This window comes from Oryctolagus cuniculus, chromosome 3 (assembly GCF_051225735.1).
Source record: "Oryctolagus cuniculus isolate XC-2025 breed Fujian yellow rabbit chromosome 3, ASM5122573v1, whole genome shotgun sequence".
NCBI lineage: Eukaryota > Metazoa > Chordata > Mammalia > Lagomorpha > Leporidae > Oryctolagus > Oryctolagus cuniculus.
The window spans coordinates 81,679,505-81,700,360 of NC_142869.1; the positions used below are offsets into that span (position 1 = coordinate 81,679,505).

General features: G+C 41.6%; 1 protein-coding gene across 23 annotated transcripts in view; it reads left to right on the forward strand.

Moving 5' to 3' along the window:
* Nucleotides 1–20,856, forward strand: part of ITGB6 (integrin subunit beta 6) — a 142,703-nt gene that overhangs the window by 48,881 nt on the left and 72,966 nt on the right. For 8 of the 23 annotated variants that reach the window (XR_016230843.1, XR_016230846.1, XM_017342883.4 and 5 more), the window contains 7 exons: nt 10,747–10,853; nt 11,650–11,702; nt 11,849–12,096; nt 12,204–12,279; nt 12,993–13,072; nt 15,353–15,557; nt 16,198–16,444. Coding sequence is in view for 11 of the 23 variants with exons in the window: in XM_017342883.4 (XP_017198372.3) it covers nt 12,219–12,279; nt 12,993–13,072; nt 15,353–15,557; nt 16,198–16,444 (593 nt within the window). In the remaining 12 variants the exon portion in view is untranslated. The remainder of the gene's footprint in view (nt 1–10,746; nt 10,854–11,649; nt 11,703–11,848; nt 12,097–12,203; nt 12,280–12,992; nt 13,073–15,352; nt 15,558–16,197; nt 16,445–20,856) is intronic. The other 15 variants (XR_016230845.1, XM_070070782.2, XM_051849510.3 and 12 more) reach the window with 3 other exon arrangements.

Sequence of the window (20,856 nt, forward strand, 5' to 3'; positions counted from 1 at the left end):
AGAAATACCTCCCCAATACTTCCCACATATTTGAAAATGACAGTAATTTTCTTCCGTAAAAATTTTATTTGTTGTGCTTTGATTGGAACTTTAAATCTTGGAACTTTTTGACATAAGGAAAATGAGTCACTTTAATAAAGAAAACGGAGTTGAACACTTTGTTACACTCTCACCTGCTAGGGGGCGCTGAAAGGGGGCCTCGGGGATTATCTGCAAGCAGGGCTCCAGTCAGAGTAGCCACCACCAGGCAGCAGACAGGCAGGTGGTTTGCATACTCCCTAAAACAAGGCTCACATCTGACAAGCTCACCGCGGCCACTTTTCCTCTGCAAGTAATTATGACGAACCATATAGAGATTCAGTACTTCTGTCATGCTATATAAATCCAGCCTACCAACTTTAATTAGACGCCTGCTGGATTTGCTTTTAAAGGCTTTTCTTCCTTTTTTCTTTCAGTTCTTGAGACATCACCAGATTAATGACATTTTGATTAGCTTGTGAGAATAATTCATTGCTTAGCCTTCTTCATGCTTAGGGTGTTCGCATCATGCACAATCCTTTATTCTCTCTGATTTTGTGTAAACTTACTGACAGGATTCAGTGAGTGGGCATCAGAAACAATCCGAGAAGTCCATAAGATGTCAGCTGAAAGTAATAAATCCTCAACAAACCTCCACAGGGGTGTTCCCCGGGATCATCACGGCCATCATTTCTCCCCGATTTCTAAAGGACAGCAACCCTCCCCAGTTTGAAGCCACACATATTGCATCCAGAAGGTCAAGAGAAGCTGACATTCTGCTTTGCAAGGTTTCTTTTTTTTAAAGTAAGATATTCCTGTCTTACCCGCCTACTTACAGTGACCTAATGAGAAATACATCTTTTTATAAAGGAATCTCTTAGGGGAGACATACTATGAAAAATGACCTCACTTCGCCTAGCAGGGCAGCTAGCGAGGACTATAGGACCAAGGGGATTTTCCAGGCTGTCTTTTGCTCCCCAAGTGCACAGTCATGGGGAATTCCAGAACAGAAGATGCCAGCTAATCAGACTTTCATCGGGCTACAGGAATGTTAACACAGCTTGGCAACAGCCTCACCGTGGAACACTTGCCTGCAGAGTGTTGATTTTTTGGTTTGGCCATGGAGTGCCCTCAGCAGAGTTTGACACCTCATGATGCCACAGATGATTAGAAAAGACTAAGGCCCATGGTGACTCAGATGACAGATAGATATTACATTCTGTCTCCCTGACACAGCTGAAAAAACCTGTTGGTGATGGTGGGGTTATCAGATAGAACCTCCATAAGTCTTGGAGTCATTGCAACCTTGATTTCTCCCTTCCTTATCAGTATTCCATTATTGCATCCTGTTTATCTTGGAAGAATATCCGTGATCCAACTACTTCCCACCATCCCTCTTGGTTCTACCAAATCTTCATTACCTCTGGCTTCCCCTGCCTCTCCCCATGGAATGTAAGACCCATAAGGCCGAGAATTTACCAGTTTTAATCAATAGAGTGTTTGTGCCCAGAACAGTGACTGGCACGGGTTAGACTCTCAGTAGATGGTGGTTGAATGAGTGAATGAATAAATGAGTCAGAATCCATTTCCACTAGTACTACCACCACCCACTGGAGTCCCAAAACTGAGATAGTGTACTCATCAGAAAAATATTGGCTATGGGCAGCCATTTGGTACAGCATGAAGATGTCACTTGAGATGCCCATATTCCATTTCAGACTGCCTGGGTTCTAGTCCCAACTCTGTTCCTCTTCCAGATTCCTGCTAATGTGTACTCTGGAAATTCAGCAGGCAATGACTCAAATACGTGGCCATGCATGTGGGAGACCAGATTGGGTTCCAGAATCTCGCTTCAGCCTGGCCCAACACTAGCTACTCCCACAATATTTAGGAGGTGAACTACTGGATAGGAGATGCTTGTCTGTCTGCTTCCATCTTCCTTTCTTTCTTTATGTCTGCCTTTCAAATAAATGAAACTTTCTTTAAAAAAACATTTGCTCAAAACCAAGGAATCCCAACCCTTGATGGATTGCTGAAATTAACTTTTAAAATGAGAAGAAAAGGAATGCTTTGCTATTTTACAAACTGTGTGTTACAGAATCACTTGTCAATCCACGTTTGCTTATTCATGGGAACTTGTGACCATGGCAAAACCTTGGCTTCATAGACAAGGCAGGAAATCAGCATAAAGAGAGTCTCATTTTCAAAGACAATTTAGAATCAACTCATACTTGCTGGTATTTTCTGAAAAAAAAATGTCATCAGAGTTCAGTTCTTTGGAGTCAAAATAACTTCCGAGCCTTGAGGTGTGAGGGGCTTCTCACACAGGCCTAGTGTACATACACATTTTCCTTTAGCTGGGACTGTGACCATGGGGCTGCAGTAGGAGGTGGGCCTGGTGAAGTAGAGATGGTGGCTGTGGCCCAAGGAACAGCAGCTAATCCTGAATCATTCCCTGGTGCGCAAGAAGTGCCCATGGCTGCCCTTGCCTGCATCCACTGCCAGACCTGGCTCCCAACCAAGAGTTCCAGCTTCCCCTGAAGGGCCTGGCTACTTGTTTTGTTTGACATTGTTTTTAAGTGATTTGTACTGGACTTCAGTCAGAGCAGCAATACTGGGGGACTCTCTGGCCCAGGACCACAGCTCTTTCTCATTTTTGGTGGTGAATGATCCACAGGATGAACCATATGGAGATCCAAAGGACACAGGGAAAAACAGCTAGAGGTGGACAAATGGAGACAAAAAAAAGAAGTTCCTTGTAGAATTTTATTCCTTGTTGATAGCTTTTTTAGGGTTCCATGAACATCTCTTATGAACTCAAAGGCATTGTGCACAGTGATTCTGAACCCAGCTTCGGGGGGGGAGGGGCAGTGGGCTATGCTTCACTGGTAAGCTGTGTCTTAGCCTGGTTCTGTGCCTCAGTCTCCCCGTGCAAATGGAAGTGAAATAGTCCCAATTTTATGAGCATAGGGATTTTGTGAGAACAAAATAGAGCAAAATAAATAAGATATTTAATAATGCTTGACCCTGGGTTTTTGTTTGTTCTTTTAAGTCCTCATAAGGTTAATCCCGATAAACATGAGCTCAGGTGAACCTGAGGGAGGTTTACCAGAAACCAGATGCAGCCTTAGCCCAGGCTCCAGACTTGCACAAGTGCCTGGCAGTGGTTGGGAGCTGCAGGGGGCTCCAGGTGGGGATAGAAAGCCAGATGACCATCAGGAAGCATTTCTAGTAAGCTTTTCTAGTGAATGGCTCAAGGTGACATCAAGAAAAAAGGGATTGGAACTTCCAAGCCTTCAAGGATTTTTTTGCTAATTCATACCTTATTTTCAATTTTGCATTCTTTTTGTTAAAAAGGGTGCACCAAATTATATAATCTTCAGGTCCCACAAAAATCTGTATTCATCTCCAAATAGTGTAATTAAATATTTGCCATAATGCTGAAAGTTGGATATGATCACTACTATTTCCATCTAAAAACTAAAGTGTTAAGAGAAATGCAACCCCCATAGCTAGACAGCAGGAACTCAAAATTTCCCTGGTACATTCAAGTTCATGGGCATGATGACAGCTTTAAAAAGTAAGTTCCAGCCTCAAACAGTTATTTATACACCAACATTCATAGCAGCACTATTGATAATAGCGAGGAGTGGAAATCACCCAAATGTGCCTTGACAGATGAATGGATAGACAGAATGTGGTCTATCTACACAATGGAATTTTATTCAGCCACAAACAGGAAGGAAATTCTGACACATGCTACAGCTTGGATAACCTTGAGAACACCATGCTAAGTGAAATAAATCCATTATGAAAGGCCAACTATTATATGATTTCACTGAAGTGAGGTACCTAGCATAGACAGAGACTGTGTTCATCTGTGCTGCTATAACAGGATATGTGATACTGGGGCACCTATAAAGCAAAGAGGTTTGTTTGGTTCCCAATTCTGGTGGCCAAGGGTTCAAATGCATGGCATTGGTGTGCTGGCAAGGCTCCTTTGGCTGTATCACAACCTCACAGAGAAGCAGAAAGGACAGCAGGTGCATGCAGAGGGGGTCCATGTGGCAAGAAGAGCAAAAGAGTAGGGGAGGGGGCTGGCTCACTCTAACCATAAATCTCATTCTCACAGGAACCTATCCACTCCTGCCAGACCCAACCCACTCTCCAGAAACGGCACTAATCTACTCAACAAATTAGGTGAAGGCAGAGCTCTGTCACCTAATTACTTTCCACTGTGCCCCACGTCTTGAAGTTCCTACCACCTCAACACTGCCACACCTGGGGCCAAGCTCTTTTTTTTTTTTTTTTTAAGATTTTCTATTTATTTATTTGACAGGAAGAGTTACAGACAGTGAGAGAGAGACAGAGAGAAAGGTCTTCCTTCCATTGGTTCACTCCCCAAATGGCCGCAATGGCTGGAGCTACGCCGATCCGAAGCCAGGAGCCAGGTGCCTCTTCCTGGTCTCCCATGCAGATGCAGGGGCCCAAGCACTCAGGCAATCCTCCACTGCTTTCCCAGGCCACAGCAGAGAGCTAGACAGGAAGAGGAGCAACCTGGACTAGAACCCGGCATCTGTATGGGATACTGGTGCCGCAGGTGGAGAATTAACCTAGTGCGCCACGGCGCTGGCCCCAGGGCCAAGCTCTTAATACATGAAACCTCAGGGGACAAACCACATCCAAGCCATAGTGATGCAGAGACCGACAGCAGCATGGTGGCTGCAGGAGGTGGGGGAAGGAGGGGTTCAGAGTTTCAGTTCAGGATAAGGGAGAACTTCTGGAGAAGTTTTGTGGGAAAGGTTGCACAACCATATGAATGTACTTAATTCCACTGAACCACACACTTACAAATCATTAAAATGGTAACTTTTCTGTTTATGTATGCTTTATTACAATAAAAGGTAAGAAAGGAAAGAAAGAAAGCCTAAAATGAAATGCCCAGGTCACAAAAGAATTTCTCTAGCATTCATTATATCATAGTTATTATGCACTAGGATGGCAGAAAATTTAAAAAACAAAGCATAAACAAAGGTATCCACTTCCAGAATCCTTGCTTCTCCAGTTACACAGATCCACAAGTCAGCTGCAGAATTCTATAAATAACCCACGGTACAAGACATTGCACACAGTCACCCCAGCGTCAGACCCAATGAAAAGCACCTATGGATGCTGTCTTGTAGCTACTCACTCTAGAATATTCTCATAGAAAAAGACAGCTGGAGGCAGGAGGCTTGTCACTGGTCCTTGAACCCCAGCAGGTAGCACCATAAGGCCTCCCAGGAACTGACCTTGGTATGGAGATCCCCAGGGTTCCAGCTGGGTGCCAGCCAGGTTTATTAAGTGTTTCCTCTCCCAGGAATATTTTTGAGGTGCCCTGGGGCTGGCCCAGCTGGACCCTAGACTGTCATTCTTTGTTGCAGGTGAGTGTCTGGGTCTGGGAGACCAAAGTTAAATACAGTGAGTCAGATGGGTTCATGCAGTCTCCGGGAGCCAGGGATGACCAAACAGCATGCTGCTGTGTCCCCCAGGGGTTGCAGGGGTGCTGTTTCCCCAGGATCTGTACTGCTCCTTCCCCTCGGCCTGCCCCTTGACAACAGGGTCAGACTCCCAAAAATCCAATCCGGAGAGTAGGATTCTATCCTCACCAGCCAGCCTGCTTGAAGATGTAAATGATGTAACAGGATCTTTCAATTCTAAGCAGTCTAGAGACTCTCCACCACCCAGGAGAAATGTAAGAATACACATTGCTCTACAGGAAACAAGATTCTGGGCCGCATGAGGAAGGGGTGAGCTGCAGAGCGATCCGGTGCAGAAGGGGCCTGGGCTCTGGCCCTTGCCCTCTGGCCCGTGAGTCTGTGCCTCAGGCTCCAGTGTCCCCCGGTTCATGTCGCTCAGAGCCCTTCTGCACTCTTTTCACTCCTGCTGCCCTCGGCCCACCACCGAGTCTTCCAGCGAGCACAGCTTTCCTCTGCTTCCACACGAATGCTGATTCCTTCTAACACGGGCTCCTTGCCAACGCTCACGTCCCCTCCCACCTGATGTCCGGTCACCCTTACTTGTCATTCCCAAACTCCTGATTTTTCACCTGTATTTCCCAGCGCAAATTACACACGCAGCAGCCCTTCCCTCTCCACAGTTTCACATTTGGTGGTTTCGATTTCCTGCAGTCAACTGCCGTCTGAAAATGTTAAGTAAAAATTCTGAAAATATGGGGCCGGCGCCATGGCACAGTAGGTTAATCTTCTGCCTGCGGCGCCAGCATCCTATATGAGCGCTGGTTCTAGTCCCGGCTGCTCCTCTTCCAATCCAGCTCTCTGCTGTGGCTTGGGAAAGCAGTAAAAGATGGCCCAAATGCTTGGGCCCCTGCACCCATGTGGGAGACCAGGAGGAAACACCTGACTCCTGGCTTTAGATCAGCCCAGCTCCCGCCGTTATGGCCATTTGGGGAGTGAACCAGCGGATGGAAGACCTTTCTCTCTGTCTCTCCCACTCACTGTCTGTAATTCTACCTCTCAAATAAATAAATAAAAATCTTTCAAAAATTTTCCGAAAATAAACAATTGATAAGCTTTGAGATGAGTGCCATTCTGAAGGTCTGATAAAATTCCATGCCATTCCCCTCTGTCTGCCCCAGGATTTGAATCATTCCTCTGTCTAGTGTATCCGTGCTGTATATACTACCTACCTGTTAGTCACCGAGTAACCCTTGGGATTATCGGATCGATGGTCACAGTATCACAGTGTTTGTGTTCAGTAACCTTTATTTTATTTAATAACGGCCCCAAAGTACAAGAATAGTGACGCTGCTGGCAATTCAGATGTGTCAATGAGAAGCTGCTTCTTTTAAGTAAAAAGGTGAAAGTTCTTGGCTTAAAGAAACAGAAAAGAATTCACATGCTGAGGTTGCTAAAATCTGTGCTAAGAATGGATCTTCTGTTAAATTATGAAGAATGAAAAAGAAATTCATACAAGTTTTGCTGACAGAAGCTACAAAAGTTATACACACAGAGCACATGGAAGGTGCTTGGTTGACATGGTGGAGGCATTAAGTGTTTATACGCATGTATGAGAAAAAACAGCGTTTATTAGGGTTTGACTCTATCTACGGTTGCAAGTACCCATTTAGGGTTTTGGACCACAACTCCTGAGAATAAGGGGAGAACTCCCTATAGAGATAAATCATCCGGCTGGGCTGTCTAGGAGATACATTTTTCATTTGGGGCACTTTTTAGGGTGCTGGCAGTGAGTGGGTTGGCCGGTCATGGGCCTCCCAGGGCTGTCTCCCTCCACAGCATGTGAATGGGGTAATTACCAGGAGAGGGCACCAGGCCCCACACCTTCAGGAAGTGAGAGTATATCTTCCCTGTGTCTTAGTACTTGGCACAAATTGTCCACAGCAGCGCCAAAATGAGAAAGAATAGACAGGTATTTTCCTGTAACACTATTCTACTTTATCTGTTTTCTTCAATTCCTCCGCCTTGCATTTTAAGCCCATTCTCAACTTTCAACCCAATCCAAGGAGGAATACACTTTCCTTCTCCTGATTGCATTACTTACTTTATTAAATTCATTTACTCATCTAATGACTTAATGCCATTGCATATCTGCTTTGTAACAGGTGACATGCTACCCAATGAAGATGCAAAATTCATCCACCTGCTCTATCAATATTGGTTGCTTACAAAGTCCCACACATCGAGCTGCTTGCTGGAAATAGAAAGATAACTAAGACACAGTTCCTGCCTGGAACAGAGTGAGAATTCAGCACTTTCTTGTTGAATAAATGAGTGTCTTAAAGGAACTCACAGCCTTGGTTGGGGAAGGGGGTAGCAAGCATTCGATGATTATAAGCAGAGTCAAAAAGGGTATCCTGGGGAATGTCTGCAGGAAGGGAGGCCTTGAGAGACCAAGAAGTTGTTCCTGCAGACACATCTGCACGGAGACCTGGATCGTGAGCTGAGTTAGCTGAGTGGGTGCTGTGAGTCAGAAGCAAGGGTCTGTAGGCAGCACAGAGGGCATCTGCGATACGCAGGATGTGGGGAAGGGAATGAACACTGGAGAGGCTGCAACTGGGGACAGAGGAGAAGTAAATCAGTGTAGTTAGGATTAGAGGGACTAAGCTGGAAATTTTTACATGGGATAGAACGCAGATCAAGTTGGGTTATGGAGTTGTAAGATCTTGTTGCTGTCTACCTGCATCATTAGAGGGCCATGAAGCTGTTTTGGAAATGGTGTACCCTACTCCCGTTCATATTCCATTGGCAAGAACTAGTCATTGTGGTTCGATACGCTGCAAAACAGCCCAAGAGAGGTAGTTTAACTGTGTCTCCAGGAAGAAGAGATATTTTTTTTTCTGTGGTGATGGCTAGAACCCCAGAGTTTTTAGTGAGTGGGCAGATGGAGAACTGGGCAGGCATCTTTGTTCCCAGCTCATCCAATGTACCAGGCAGTGGCTTCCAGGGAGGTCTGTGGCAGACAACTTGGAATTTGGGAAAACCTCTGGAACAGCACTGGTCTGCCCAAGGCACTTCAGGCAATCTGTAGAATGCAAGATCTTTTCTTCCTTAGGAGGTGTGGAAGTTGCATGTTCAGATTATAGAAAGAGATGGGTTTTGAGTTAGAGATTGTCAAGAACTATGAAGGATCTGAGCTTTTCACCTTTTAGCTTGCAGGCTAAAACATCAACTTGTTACGGATTCATGGATACTTATAGACATGAGATGTCTGGTCAGAGATAAATGACTGTATACTTCACAGCAACAGCAGTGGCCAGAGTGTCAGCACTTATTGTCACCAGTTCTCCAGTCTCTGTTCCCACAGGATGACACTACAGGAAAGAAGTGACACCTGCTAGCGTAGAACATGGATTCAGGGAACCCGAGCCTTTTATAAGGGGCAGTAAACATTCTTACTCTTTATTATGGAGAATGACACTATCCCTTTCTTCCAAAGCAGGAAGTCATTTTCTCTTTGCCCTGAAGAGAGTCACTATCTATTATCAAGAGTTACTCACTTTCCACATATCCTCAAAAAGATAGTCTCAAACAATGGCATCTAAGCCTCTCTGCTTGCAAGATGTACAAAAATGAGAGAGACACTTGGAAAGCTACCATCCAGCAAAGACAGGTTCCTTTTTAGCAAGACAGAACATTCTTTAGACAGCAGCTCCCTTTGCTGGACTGGAACGGACCCTTCTCCTCCTGCTCTCTGGATACCAGTAGCCCCAGGGTTCAGTCCTCAGAGCATTCCCCAATTTACACTTACTTACTTGGGTGATTTCTGTCAGCCTTGTATCTTTGAACACCATCAGTCTCATATTGTCAAATACATGCTGATGATCCCTAAATTTAGTTTATGCTTGGACATTGCCCTCATTTCCAGTCTCGGATAAAAAACTGCCTATCTGGCATCTTCACTTGCTGACTTCTGAGGCATCTCAAATTGATTGTGTTCTTGATTCTCATCCACGTGAAGCCTGCGCCTTCATCTATCAACCCCCTTCCAGTGCAGAGTGCCATTGGCTCAGTTGCTCAGCCCCAAACCTCCCTCTCTTTCACATCCACAAGCAACCCCTAAACATAGTCTTTTCTAAATTCATCCTCAATCTGACCTTCTTTCTCCTCATACATCACCAACATCCTGGTTCCAACCACCATTGTTTTAGTCCTTGCCAATGGCCATAAATTCCTATTTTGCCCCATACAACTGTAACGTATAGAGCAATCAATTATTCTCTTAAAATTAAAACTAACTATCATTCCTCCTTTGCTTTCAGCCTTCCAATGACACTCCCATGTGTCTAGAATAAAATCGAGGTCAAGATCACATATGATCTGACCTCTGCCAAATCAGATCACCACCCCTCTCCCTTCTTATACTCTGCTTACTCTGAAAATGCCTAGCATTGGGTCTTTCTCAGGGTGTGTTCACTGTGATTTGCTGTCCATCATCAAGGACTCTGTCAGATGACAGGGAATGAGGAAAAGCCTCATTGACTATCTTAAATAAAACAGCAACAATCCCTACCCCTTTCTTTTTATTTGGTTTTGTTATGAGGATACTTCAAAAAATGTGTGGAGAATGAAATTAAAAATATTAGTGTATTTGGCACAAAACAATTTGAATCCATGCATACAAGAGGTCTTCAAAACTTCATGGATAATGCATATTATGGGGGAAAAAGTATGTATGTATTTCCAAAATTTTTGCACCAAAATAAGCCTATCTCTAAATTCTATTTTTCCACATACTTTTTGAAGTATCTGTATATTTTTCATAACACTGATTACTGATTTTCAGTGTGATCTCTCCCACTGTCCTCCAGCCTAGATGTGTTACGTAAGTCAAGAACTTGATTTTGTTTACTGACAAAACTTTCTGCTTGACAAATTATATTGAGCACGAAGTAATTGCCGAGTAAGTACATGTTGAATGAATCGATGGGTGAATGAATGAATAATAGCTAATACTAGATTTAAAAATTGAGACAGTATCAGGGACACAAATAATGTGTGTCTTAATCTTTCTTGTTCAAGCTAAACAGGCTTCATATAACTGTATTTCCCTCCCAAAAGGCGTATTTTCTAACATATTAATTAATTCTGGATTCTCAAGACAGGATTCTTGCCATATTCTTCCAGGTTCTAATGCATCATGGAGCTCAAAATTGAACCTCAGCTGCTGAGAAGAACTTACACAGTCTATAATTAGTTTTCTTCTCTGCAGGTTTCATGTGTTTGCCTAGAAACACACTTTTAAAAGATAATCTCCTAGGACATAAGTGCAGCCACAAAGAGGCTTGTCTAAGAGCAGACAGTTCAGAAAACGACCAAGTGAGTATTGGATTCTTACCTATTTGCAGTTCCTACAAATCCCAAAACAACTTGCTGAATACGCTGGGATGGGGAGGGAGCTAAAGGGGTGACGATGACTGTATATGGATTTTTGAATGGTGAATCTTTTATTTAACAAATAAATCCCTATCTCCTATGTGCCAGGTACCCATGTGAGTTAGAAGCTGTAACAGCACCTTGGAAAGAGAATTTGGTCCCTAAACTGAGGGATTCAGAATCTGTGAACCATTATTTCTGTTTCCAAACTTGCTGTTGTGAGATCATCTTATTCTGTTATAATTTGATTTTCACATATTGTATCTATTTCTGATATACCTTTTTAAATTTATTTAGTTATCTTTAATTTATTTGAAAGGCAGCAAGAGACAGAGACAGACACAGAGAGATATTCCATCCTCTGGTGCACTCCCAAATGATTGTAGCAGCCAATGCTGGGCCAGGCCAAAGCCAAGAGCCTGGGTCTCGATTGGGTCTTCCACACGGGTGGCAGGCACCGAAGTACTTGAGCCATCACCTGCTGCCTCTCAGGGTGTGTATCAGCAGGAAGCTGGAATTGGGAGTGGGGCTGGGATGGGACCCAGGCACTCCAGTAAAGGATATGGGTGTCCCAAGTGGCCTCTTAACCACTGTGCCAGTGTCTACCCATAGTATCACATTTTAAATACAATATATTTTTATGGGAAAATATCTTTCATCCAATTTGAAAAACCCAGTGTTTTGCTTTCCCTAGCCTACCTTCTAATTTGATCGTAAAAAATATATTTTTATTTTTCAGAGTTCATTTCCATTTTCTGCAAAAGATTTAACAATGGAATACAAAAATCTCAGGTATTTTCATTTATGAGCTCCTTACATATAACTTAAATACTTGAGTTTCATTTCACATAGTTACTATTTACATTAAATGGAAATTATTGTAGACACAATCATACTTGATTTGCTCTGACATTTCATTAATCAATATTTCACTACAGATCTTAAACTTTCTCTGGACTACAGAGAGACTAACAGAATTTACACAAAAATTTCTTCTGAATGAATTTCCCCACCTTCTTGGTGATCGTACACCTGCCTTCCTTATAAGGAGAACAAGGAAGTAAATCATGTTGAAGTTGCTTTCAAATACAGCTTTTCTTCTTTACCTGTCCAGGTAGCCTCTGTTTTCATTTCAGTCTTAATGAAAACTTCTTAACTTACATCTCAAGTTTCTTTTCAAAGCAGCGTAAGTAGTATTTAAATTTTGCACTGCAAGAAAGAAAGACTTTCACCGATATTCCGCTTTAGTCTTGTAACGTGGAAGGTAATTCATTTTTTAATCCGTCTGCACAGCGAGAACTGAAGCGAATGGGGATTGAACTGCTTTGCCTGTTCTTTCTATTTCTGGGAAGGAATGAGTGCGTACAAGGTAAGACCTGAGTTCTCTGTAATGTTGCTTTCGTGGTGTGCTTGACAAACCTGTCATTTGGCTCAGAAACTAGATCTGAAGTCATTTTTTATTTGATCTGTTTGACTGCTCTTTTGCCACGGAGAGAACACTTTAACAAATTGCAGGCAAACACTGAGCTGTTCCCACAGTGAATGCTCCAGGCTTAAGGTAAATAAATACAAAGGTTGCATAGACATTTTAATGAGGAGAATTAAACAGCATTACTGCACAATGAGACTTCTCAATGCCACCGTGACAACCATTTTGGAAACGTTTCTAGTTTATTGTATAAGCCTTTTCACTTAGGAGTAATCTTGCGGGACAAAAAGGATTTATTTCAAAAGCAGAAATATCACATTTAAGAGTGAAGTGCGTTTTATGAGTGTAAATAATTTTAAAAATTTATGTGTCATAGAGTGAATAAAAATAATTAGTATTCTGTACTTGTGAATGCTTAGATATTTACATACCATAAGAAAAAAGAATAATTTTTCTCCTATAAGACATAGTTTCAATGGGATAGATATAAAATATAAACTCTCAGGTGAATTGCTAACATTTGGGAACTGATCTGTAAAGACTGAAACAGACTTTGTTATGGTTTTATTCAAATAATTTAAGAGGGGTAAGTCTCATAAACAAAATGAATGAAAGTGTTCTTAACCCCTTGTTTCTTGCTGGATGGAACACAGGTGGCTGTGCCCTGGGAGGTGCAGAGACCTGTGAGGACTGCCTGCTCCTTGGACCGCAGTGCGCCTGGTGTTCTCAGGAGGTAAGACAACTGACCTCAACCTGTTTTTAAAAATTATATAGTTACACATATGTTAATTTCCTCAGGGTTCGCTCTGCTAATGTCCTGCCTATTGGAGGATTATATGGGAAAAGCATATCAAGAAAGGACAATATAAGCATTGGTGGTTCAAAATGCCATTCATACAATCACTTTGAAAACCTATTTGTGGAAGGGGTGGATGTCATGTTATTTTGAAAAGGGACTTAACTCAGAATTATTTATTTAAAAGAGGTTCCTCCTCTTATTTTAAAGTCATTTCTAACTGATTATATCTTATAGTGGAGCCCTCTAAATAATCAGAAATGATGGAGGTGATATTTTCTAAAGTCAAACACATTTGACATATATAATATTATACATTATTGCATGCCATCTCATAAGCAAGATCCTTCCTGAACCATTGCTAAGTTCTAAGAGAAGTGTTTGGGGTAAGCATTACTGTTCAGATATGGTCTACTTCTTTTAAAAATTACATTTTCATGACCTGAGTGACTATATCACACAGATAACAAAGCCCCAAACAGCCATTCCTTATCTGGTCAAACTGAAAACTATGTGAATGTAGTTTGAAGTTGATTGGGAAATATATAACAAGACATCCAAAGTCACTGCCTGTCCCGTTACCCCATAGAGCAATTTGTCAATGACTCATGGAAAAGGGATATGCATTAGCTTTCTGGATCTTAAAACAAGTCTCTGCCCACTGGATCTCATAAACAGAATTGAAACATAAATCAAACCATACAAATGCCAAGTTCAGCAAGAGCTGAGTAGCATGCTCAATGGGAAACAAAGCTAGACCTGGCTCCTACCACACCAATGCCTTGACTGCTGGGGCAGCAGAATTCAAGGAAAGTGTGCTTTTGTGAGCTCATATATCAAAAGCAGTATATTAAAACATACAATGAGGGCAAAATTCACATTTGAGGGGATATTGACTCTCTTAAAAAGACAGAATGGAGTCAAAGACATAATACGAATCAGTCTAGAATTTTATTTAAGTGCACTGTTTTAGCATTCATTTAAGAGAGGGTCCTGTGTTACCATGGATAGCTTTACTTGCGGATGACACTTGAGAGTCAAATTATGGTCAAAATTTAGGTCAGATTATTTTAAGAAGTCACTCTAAGAGTCAAAGTAGCTATCAGGATATTAACTGAGATAACTGGAGCAAAAAGCAGATTAAGTCTTTGTTTACAGCAGATAGAAAGTAAATTCCTTGGTTAACATCACCTCTGATCCTTTGGTAAAGGCTGTGAGTGCAAGGTCACTGTGGTGAGGGGGAGTCTCAGGCCTCCAGCAGCCACTGTTGGCCTTTGTGACACCCTGGGAAGTTGGAATTCGCCATGCCTGCCCCAGAGCCTCAAATATGCATAGGCAAAGACCAATAAATAAGTAGTAGTCTCACAAATCAATTTCAGAAGAGATGTTACTTTTCTACTCAGTGAACAGCAAGAGTAGTTTAGAATTCTAAAGGGTAAGGAAAAAAACAGACACATTGGTTTGGTGCTCTCTAAGCGTGAGAATCCAAGTTCAACTTTGCCTTCTGCCAGTCCTAGGGCAGCCCTGGTTATCAGATAAGACAGTATTTATCCCCCAGCTCCAGCTCCGTGGTCTGGGTATTGTAGAATTGCAATGGCCACATCTCTGCTGGGAGACACAGTATCTCACTGCCCCTGCTATCCGGGTTTATCAAAAGGGGCCTGGGAAACCCCTGAGTCCTACCTAGAAAAGGAGACTTTAAAACCATCTTCTGTTTTACTTCCCGTCCGTACTTCCAGAACACGTCATGACTCTGAGTTTAAAGCCCCCAAGATGTCAGTCGTCATGAAGTAATACTGTTACATGAGAGTAACACACCAAAGACCCAAACTGGTACAGGGAGCTCGATAAGGAGATGTCGCAATCCCTGCCCTAAAGGAACAGGCAGAAAGTCTCTTTGTCACTAGCATTTGTAGCAGACACACTAGAGAGCTTGGATAGTCTTAGAATCCCAGTGACCCACAGGTTGTCCTGAACAGACGCATTCACAGGATGACACCAACTCTAGGAACCCAGTGATCAAGGCTCTGACTCCACTTTTACTCCCAATTTTACTGGCATACTTCTCCGGGTATTCAGCCATCACTTCACTTTGGACCTATAAACAATGTCAGTCATGGGAAGATGTGATAGTACGGCAAGATGCATGACAAGCATATCAAAATATGTAGTTGCTGGAATTCTTTTTCTCTTTACTGTATTTTTTTTCTTTTTCAGAACTTTACCCATCCATCTGGAGTTGGTGAAAGGTGTGATACCCCGGCAAACCTTTTAGCTAAAGGATGTCAATTAAGCTTCATTGAAAACCCTGTCTCCCAAGTAGAAATACTTAAAAACAAGCCTCTCAGTGTAGGCAGACAGCAAAATAGCTCTGACATCGTTCAGATTGCACCTCAAAGCTTGATTCTTAAATTGAGACCAGGTATGTTATAACAGAAGAAAGGGGACCTCTATTCTGTGTTGGCTCATGTAAACCAATCTAATGTCTTCTGTGGTAATACTTGCTGCTACTACACCAACATATCTTGTACCATATTACAGACCATTGATTATTATCACACAAATTTCTTATTCTTAGGAAAACAGAAAATTGCTTGGTTAACTTTTTTTTTAATTCACAATGGCCATTTGCACCCAAATATGTTACTAAAGAAGTCTTCTCTAGTGGGAACCATTTGAATTACTGAAGTGTTGTTAAGGCTTGCCTTACTTTTCTCAAGAGCTGTAATGTAGATTTTAACTCCCTCTTATTTGGTTTTCTTTTTCTCAAACGACACACAAAAAAATTCAGCTTATCTCCCATCTAAATGGATGCTAGTTCTCCCAAGGAGATATAAAATGTCCTAACTTATACCTCCTTCAGGTATGCTAAACTCACTGCTGAAATATTGTCAGCGGCTCATTCATGTCTACACTTTTTCACGCTGTTCATGAAAGTGCATGAATTTTTTCAGTAAGTTCTAATTGAAGTGAGACAGCCAGCTGGCCCAGTGATTGGTTAGTCACAAATATATATCTCAGTGGGTTTTTATGGATTTGCTTTTCCTGCTGGGGCTTTGCAGGTGGTGAGCAAACTCTGCAGGTGCATGTACGCCAGACTGAGGATTACCCAGTGGACTTATATTACCTCATGGATCTCTCTGCCTCCATGGACGACGACCTCAACACAATCAAAGAGCTGGGCTCCCTGCTTTCCAAGGAGATGTCTAAATTAACCAGCAACTTTAGACTGGGCTTTGGCTCTTTTGTGGAAAAGCCCGTCTCCCCCTTTATGAAAACAACACCCGAAGAGATCGCCAACCCTTGCAGGTAAGTAAACGATTCCTTGGCATCTCTGTGCACTGATTTTCTGTAGAGATACCCTGCTCTGAGGGCACTCGCCAGGAACTTGCTACCGCCCTGGCATTTCCCTCAGCTGTTCGGGTCTCAGCAGTTCTTTGCAGCCAAGGTGGGGTCATTTTAACTCTATGGCTCTGCTCTTGCGTTCCCCTAGGATCTGCAGTGTCTGCCTCTGTGCTGGCTACTATGGGTCAAACCAGGGTTTTCCTTCCGTAGACCAGAGAACCCAGTCTTTTGCTGTAGGTTCACTGGATTGTGCCCAGCCCCCAAGCCCTTCGATACTTCCTGTATTTAATGACTGTGCTTTCTGAGGCTATTTGACAGTAACCTATACTTTCTCATTGTCTGTCTCCACTGTCTGACTTCTGCCAAAATAATAATTGTTGCAGCTTTCTCTGACGTACTTTGGGAAATGTGGGTTCTCTTATTGCTTGGAAAAGGCCTTTGCAGCCTTCACTACTATTAAATTCAAAAGGAAATGAGGCATTTGCTCCATTATAACATGCTATAATCAGCTATTAACACCATGTATTATGCAGGTGATGGTTGAGGTAAATTGCTTTGTGATGGCTTACCTGTACATCAGTGATATGTTCAAAATCAAATTATTTAATAATCTTCTATTGAAAAAGAACTACCATTTGTTCTGTGCCAGACCCTGTGCTCAAGGCTCTACATAAGATGGCCTCATTCAGCCTTCACTGTCACAGCAGGTTAAAGCAGGCTTCATGAGCCCTATATTCAGAGGTAGTAACAGAAGTTCTGAGAGGTTCGTAATATGCAGGAGGCCGCATGACTCTCCAGTGATCTGTATTGAGATTTGGCTTGATCCGAAGCCAAGCCTGGTATGTGTGAAGTGTATAGGAAATGATTTTCCAAATACATGTTAGCTTTTCATAATTTTATAAGCCAAAGGCATCCACCTGTATAATAAAAAAATAAAGTTGTAACAATGCCATTTAAAGATATTTCGGGGCAGTTCCCAACCATAATCTAACATAACTGAAAATAACTAAGAAAGGAATTTATCCCTGATTCTAACTCTGAGGGGTTATGTTTGGTTACAAGTGGCTTAGAGAGATGTTTTTCTCTCATTTACATCAAACAAGTCCACAGAAAGGCAATTTAGGGCTAGCAATTCAGCAGTCTTCCTGGACCATAAAGATAAAATCTAAGTGCCAACAACAGGCGGGGCCCTTTCTACCACTCAAATTTTATCTTTATGATCCAAGAAGTCTACTGGGGTGCTATTATCACTTCTTCATTCCTGGCAGGAAGAAAGGAGGAAAGGGGAGAGGAGACAGACCAAAAAAGGGGCACCATCTTTCTCCCCCTCATGAACTTTTTTGATGTTATAATTGACAAGCCCTAAAATGCGCACAGAAGTGTTGAGTTTGATGAATTTTGGCAATTGAACACACCAATGTAATCCACACTCAACACGTGATGCCCAATGTTTCCTCACCTCAGAAACCTCCCTCATGCCCCATGACAGTCAGTTCTACTTCTTCAGAGGCAACTACGTTCTGCTTTCTATAATTAAGACTGAATTTACCTACTCTAGGATTTCACATAAATGGAGTAATACAGTGTGTAGTACCTTGTGTCTGATTTTGCTCAGCATAATATTTTTTGTATTTATTCATGATCATGTCTGTATCAAGAGTTTGTCCCTTTTTGTTTTAATTGATACTCTACTGTATGGATTTACTACATTCTGTTTATTCATTCTTCCATTGATGGACATTTGGGTGTTTTCCGTTTTTTGCTATCATGAAAAATGCTGCCATGATCATTTGCATATAAGTCTCCATACAAAAATGTTTTTAATTTCTCTTACATAGAAACCTAGACTGGAATTGCTGAATTGTATATATGTCCTTTTCATTTTTTAAAAGATTTTGCTTATTTAAAGATTTATTTATTTATTTGAAAGTCAGAGTTACACAGAAAGAGCAGAGGCAGAGAGAGAAAGAGAGAGAGGTCTTCCATCCGATGGTTCACTCATCAACTGGCTGCAATGGCCAGAGCTGCGCCGATCCAAAGCCAGGAGCTAGGAGCTTCCTCCAGGTCTCCCACGTGGGTGCACAGGCCCAAGGACTTGGGCCATCTTCCACTGCTTTCCCAGGCCATAGCAGAGAGCTGGATCAGAAGTGGAGCAGCCGGGTCTTGAACTGGAGCCCATTTGGGATGCTGGCGCTTCAGGCTAGGGCGTTAACCCTCTGTGCCACAGCACTGGCACCTCTAAGTTTTTTTAAAATATAGTCTGGATATAAATTCTTTGTCAAATATGTTTTACAAATGTTTTCTTCCAGTTTATTTCTTGTATTTTTATTTTGTTAGCAATGTTTTTTATCAAGTAAAAGTTTTTAATTTTGATAAGGTACAATTTATAAATGTTTTATTTTTTGCTTAGTAAATTTGTTGTTTTAAAGAGTTTTTGCTTACCCTAAGGTCACAAAGTTCTCTCCTATGATTTCTTCTAGAATTTTATGGTTAATGCTGTTACATTTAGGCCAATTATTTCATTGGCTTTGTGTTTGGAGTAAGGGGAAAAAATTATCTAGGTTAATTTTCTGTTCCAATATAGCTATCTAGGTGTTCTAGTACTATTTGTCAAGGAAGAATTTCCTTCCAACATTGAATTATCTAGATGTCTTTGTTAAAAAGCAATTGAGTGTTTACATGTGGGTCCAATTCTGGACCTTCTGTCCTATCTCACTGATCCAATGAATATACCCATGTAACTACTAATACCTCCCTGTTTTGCTTACTGTTGCTTTACAAAAATCCTGCAATCTTGTTCTTTGTGTTGGATATCCTAGATCCTTTGCATTTCTATATGAATTTTAGAGTCACCTTGGCAATTTCTTCTAAAAATAAGCTGGTATTTTGATTATGAGTTCATTGAAACTGAAGACCAATTTGGGGAGATTGGGCATCTTGAACATATTGAAACTTCAAGTTATTTCACATGACAGGTATCTTCATTTATTTAGACCTCATTTAATTTCTCCAATTGATATTTTATTGTTTCCAAAGAAGAGTTCTAGTGTATATTTTTCCCTTATTCCTAGGGATTTTTAAAATTACATTTTCCAATGGCTTGTTGATAACATGAAAAATGTAATTGATTTTGTGTTTGCTTTGTATTCTGCAAACTCAAAAAAATTCTCATTAATTCTAGTCTGATTTTTGTAGACTCTTGGCTGTTTTCTATGTACAAAATCATGCTATCTGTGAATAACAACCTCCTTCTCTTCAATATCTATGCCTATTTTTCTTGGTTGCCTCATTGTGCTGGCTAGGACCTCCAGTGTAATTTTAAATAGAAGTGGTGAGAGAGGACAGCCTTGGTGTGTTCATGATATTATGTTCACTACGCTTCAATTCTCACCATTAATTTATATTGTTAGCTGTTTTTTTTTTTAAATTTCCTTTGTAAAATCAAGGAAGTTGCCTTCCATTCCTTATTTTGTTAAAGGTTTTTTTTTTTAATTATTAATGGATATTGAATTATATTTCCCCAGTTCAAGCAGTTTTGCCAGAAACTTTACCCAGAGTCTTAGACTTGATTCTCATTGTCCCAAACTAAGTTACACCTGACTGCAGCTAGTGGCAAAGGAAATACACGCCGCTCCAAAATTCAGAATTTGTGAGTAAGGAAGGAAAGCAGATACTAGAGAGGTCTCCAGCAGTTTCTACAACACTGAACACAGATTTCCATCAAGTGTTTTAATGACTTGTACCCTTGAAAATACTGTATAATAAATAGTAAGGTTTGATTATTAACTATTATTTGATTAATTTGTAAAAGGAAATAAGCTTAGTTCTTTTCTTTTTTAGAATGTGATCCTCCCCTAGGGGAGTTTCTTTCTTTTTTTTTTTTTTTAAGATTTATTTACTTATTTGAAGGCAGAGTTAGAGAGAGGCAGAGGCAGAGAGACAGAGAGAGAGGTCTTCCATTCGCTGGCTCACTCCCCAGATGGCCACAATGGCCTGAGCTGCACCAATCCAAAGCCAGGAGCCAGGAGCTTCCTCCGGGTCCCACACAAGGGTGCAAGGGCCCAAGTACTTGGACCATCTTCTACTGCTTTCCCAGGCCTTAGTAGAGAGTTGGATAGGAAGAGGAGCAGCTGGGACTTGAGCAGGCGCCCATATGGAATGCTGGCACTGCAGGCGGCAGCTTTACCGCTATATCACTGCGCCAACACCCAAGCTTGGTTCTAAACAATCTTTTTATTATCTGATATAAAAGCATTTTTAAGGTTTCTTGATCTTTTTAAAATAATAAATAGTGTACCTGTCTAAAATGCATATTTATTACTTTGACATAGTATGTGTCCTTCTCCTGCAATGAACTTCAGTACAAAGACAAGAAC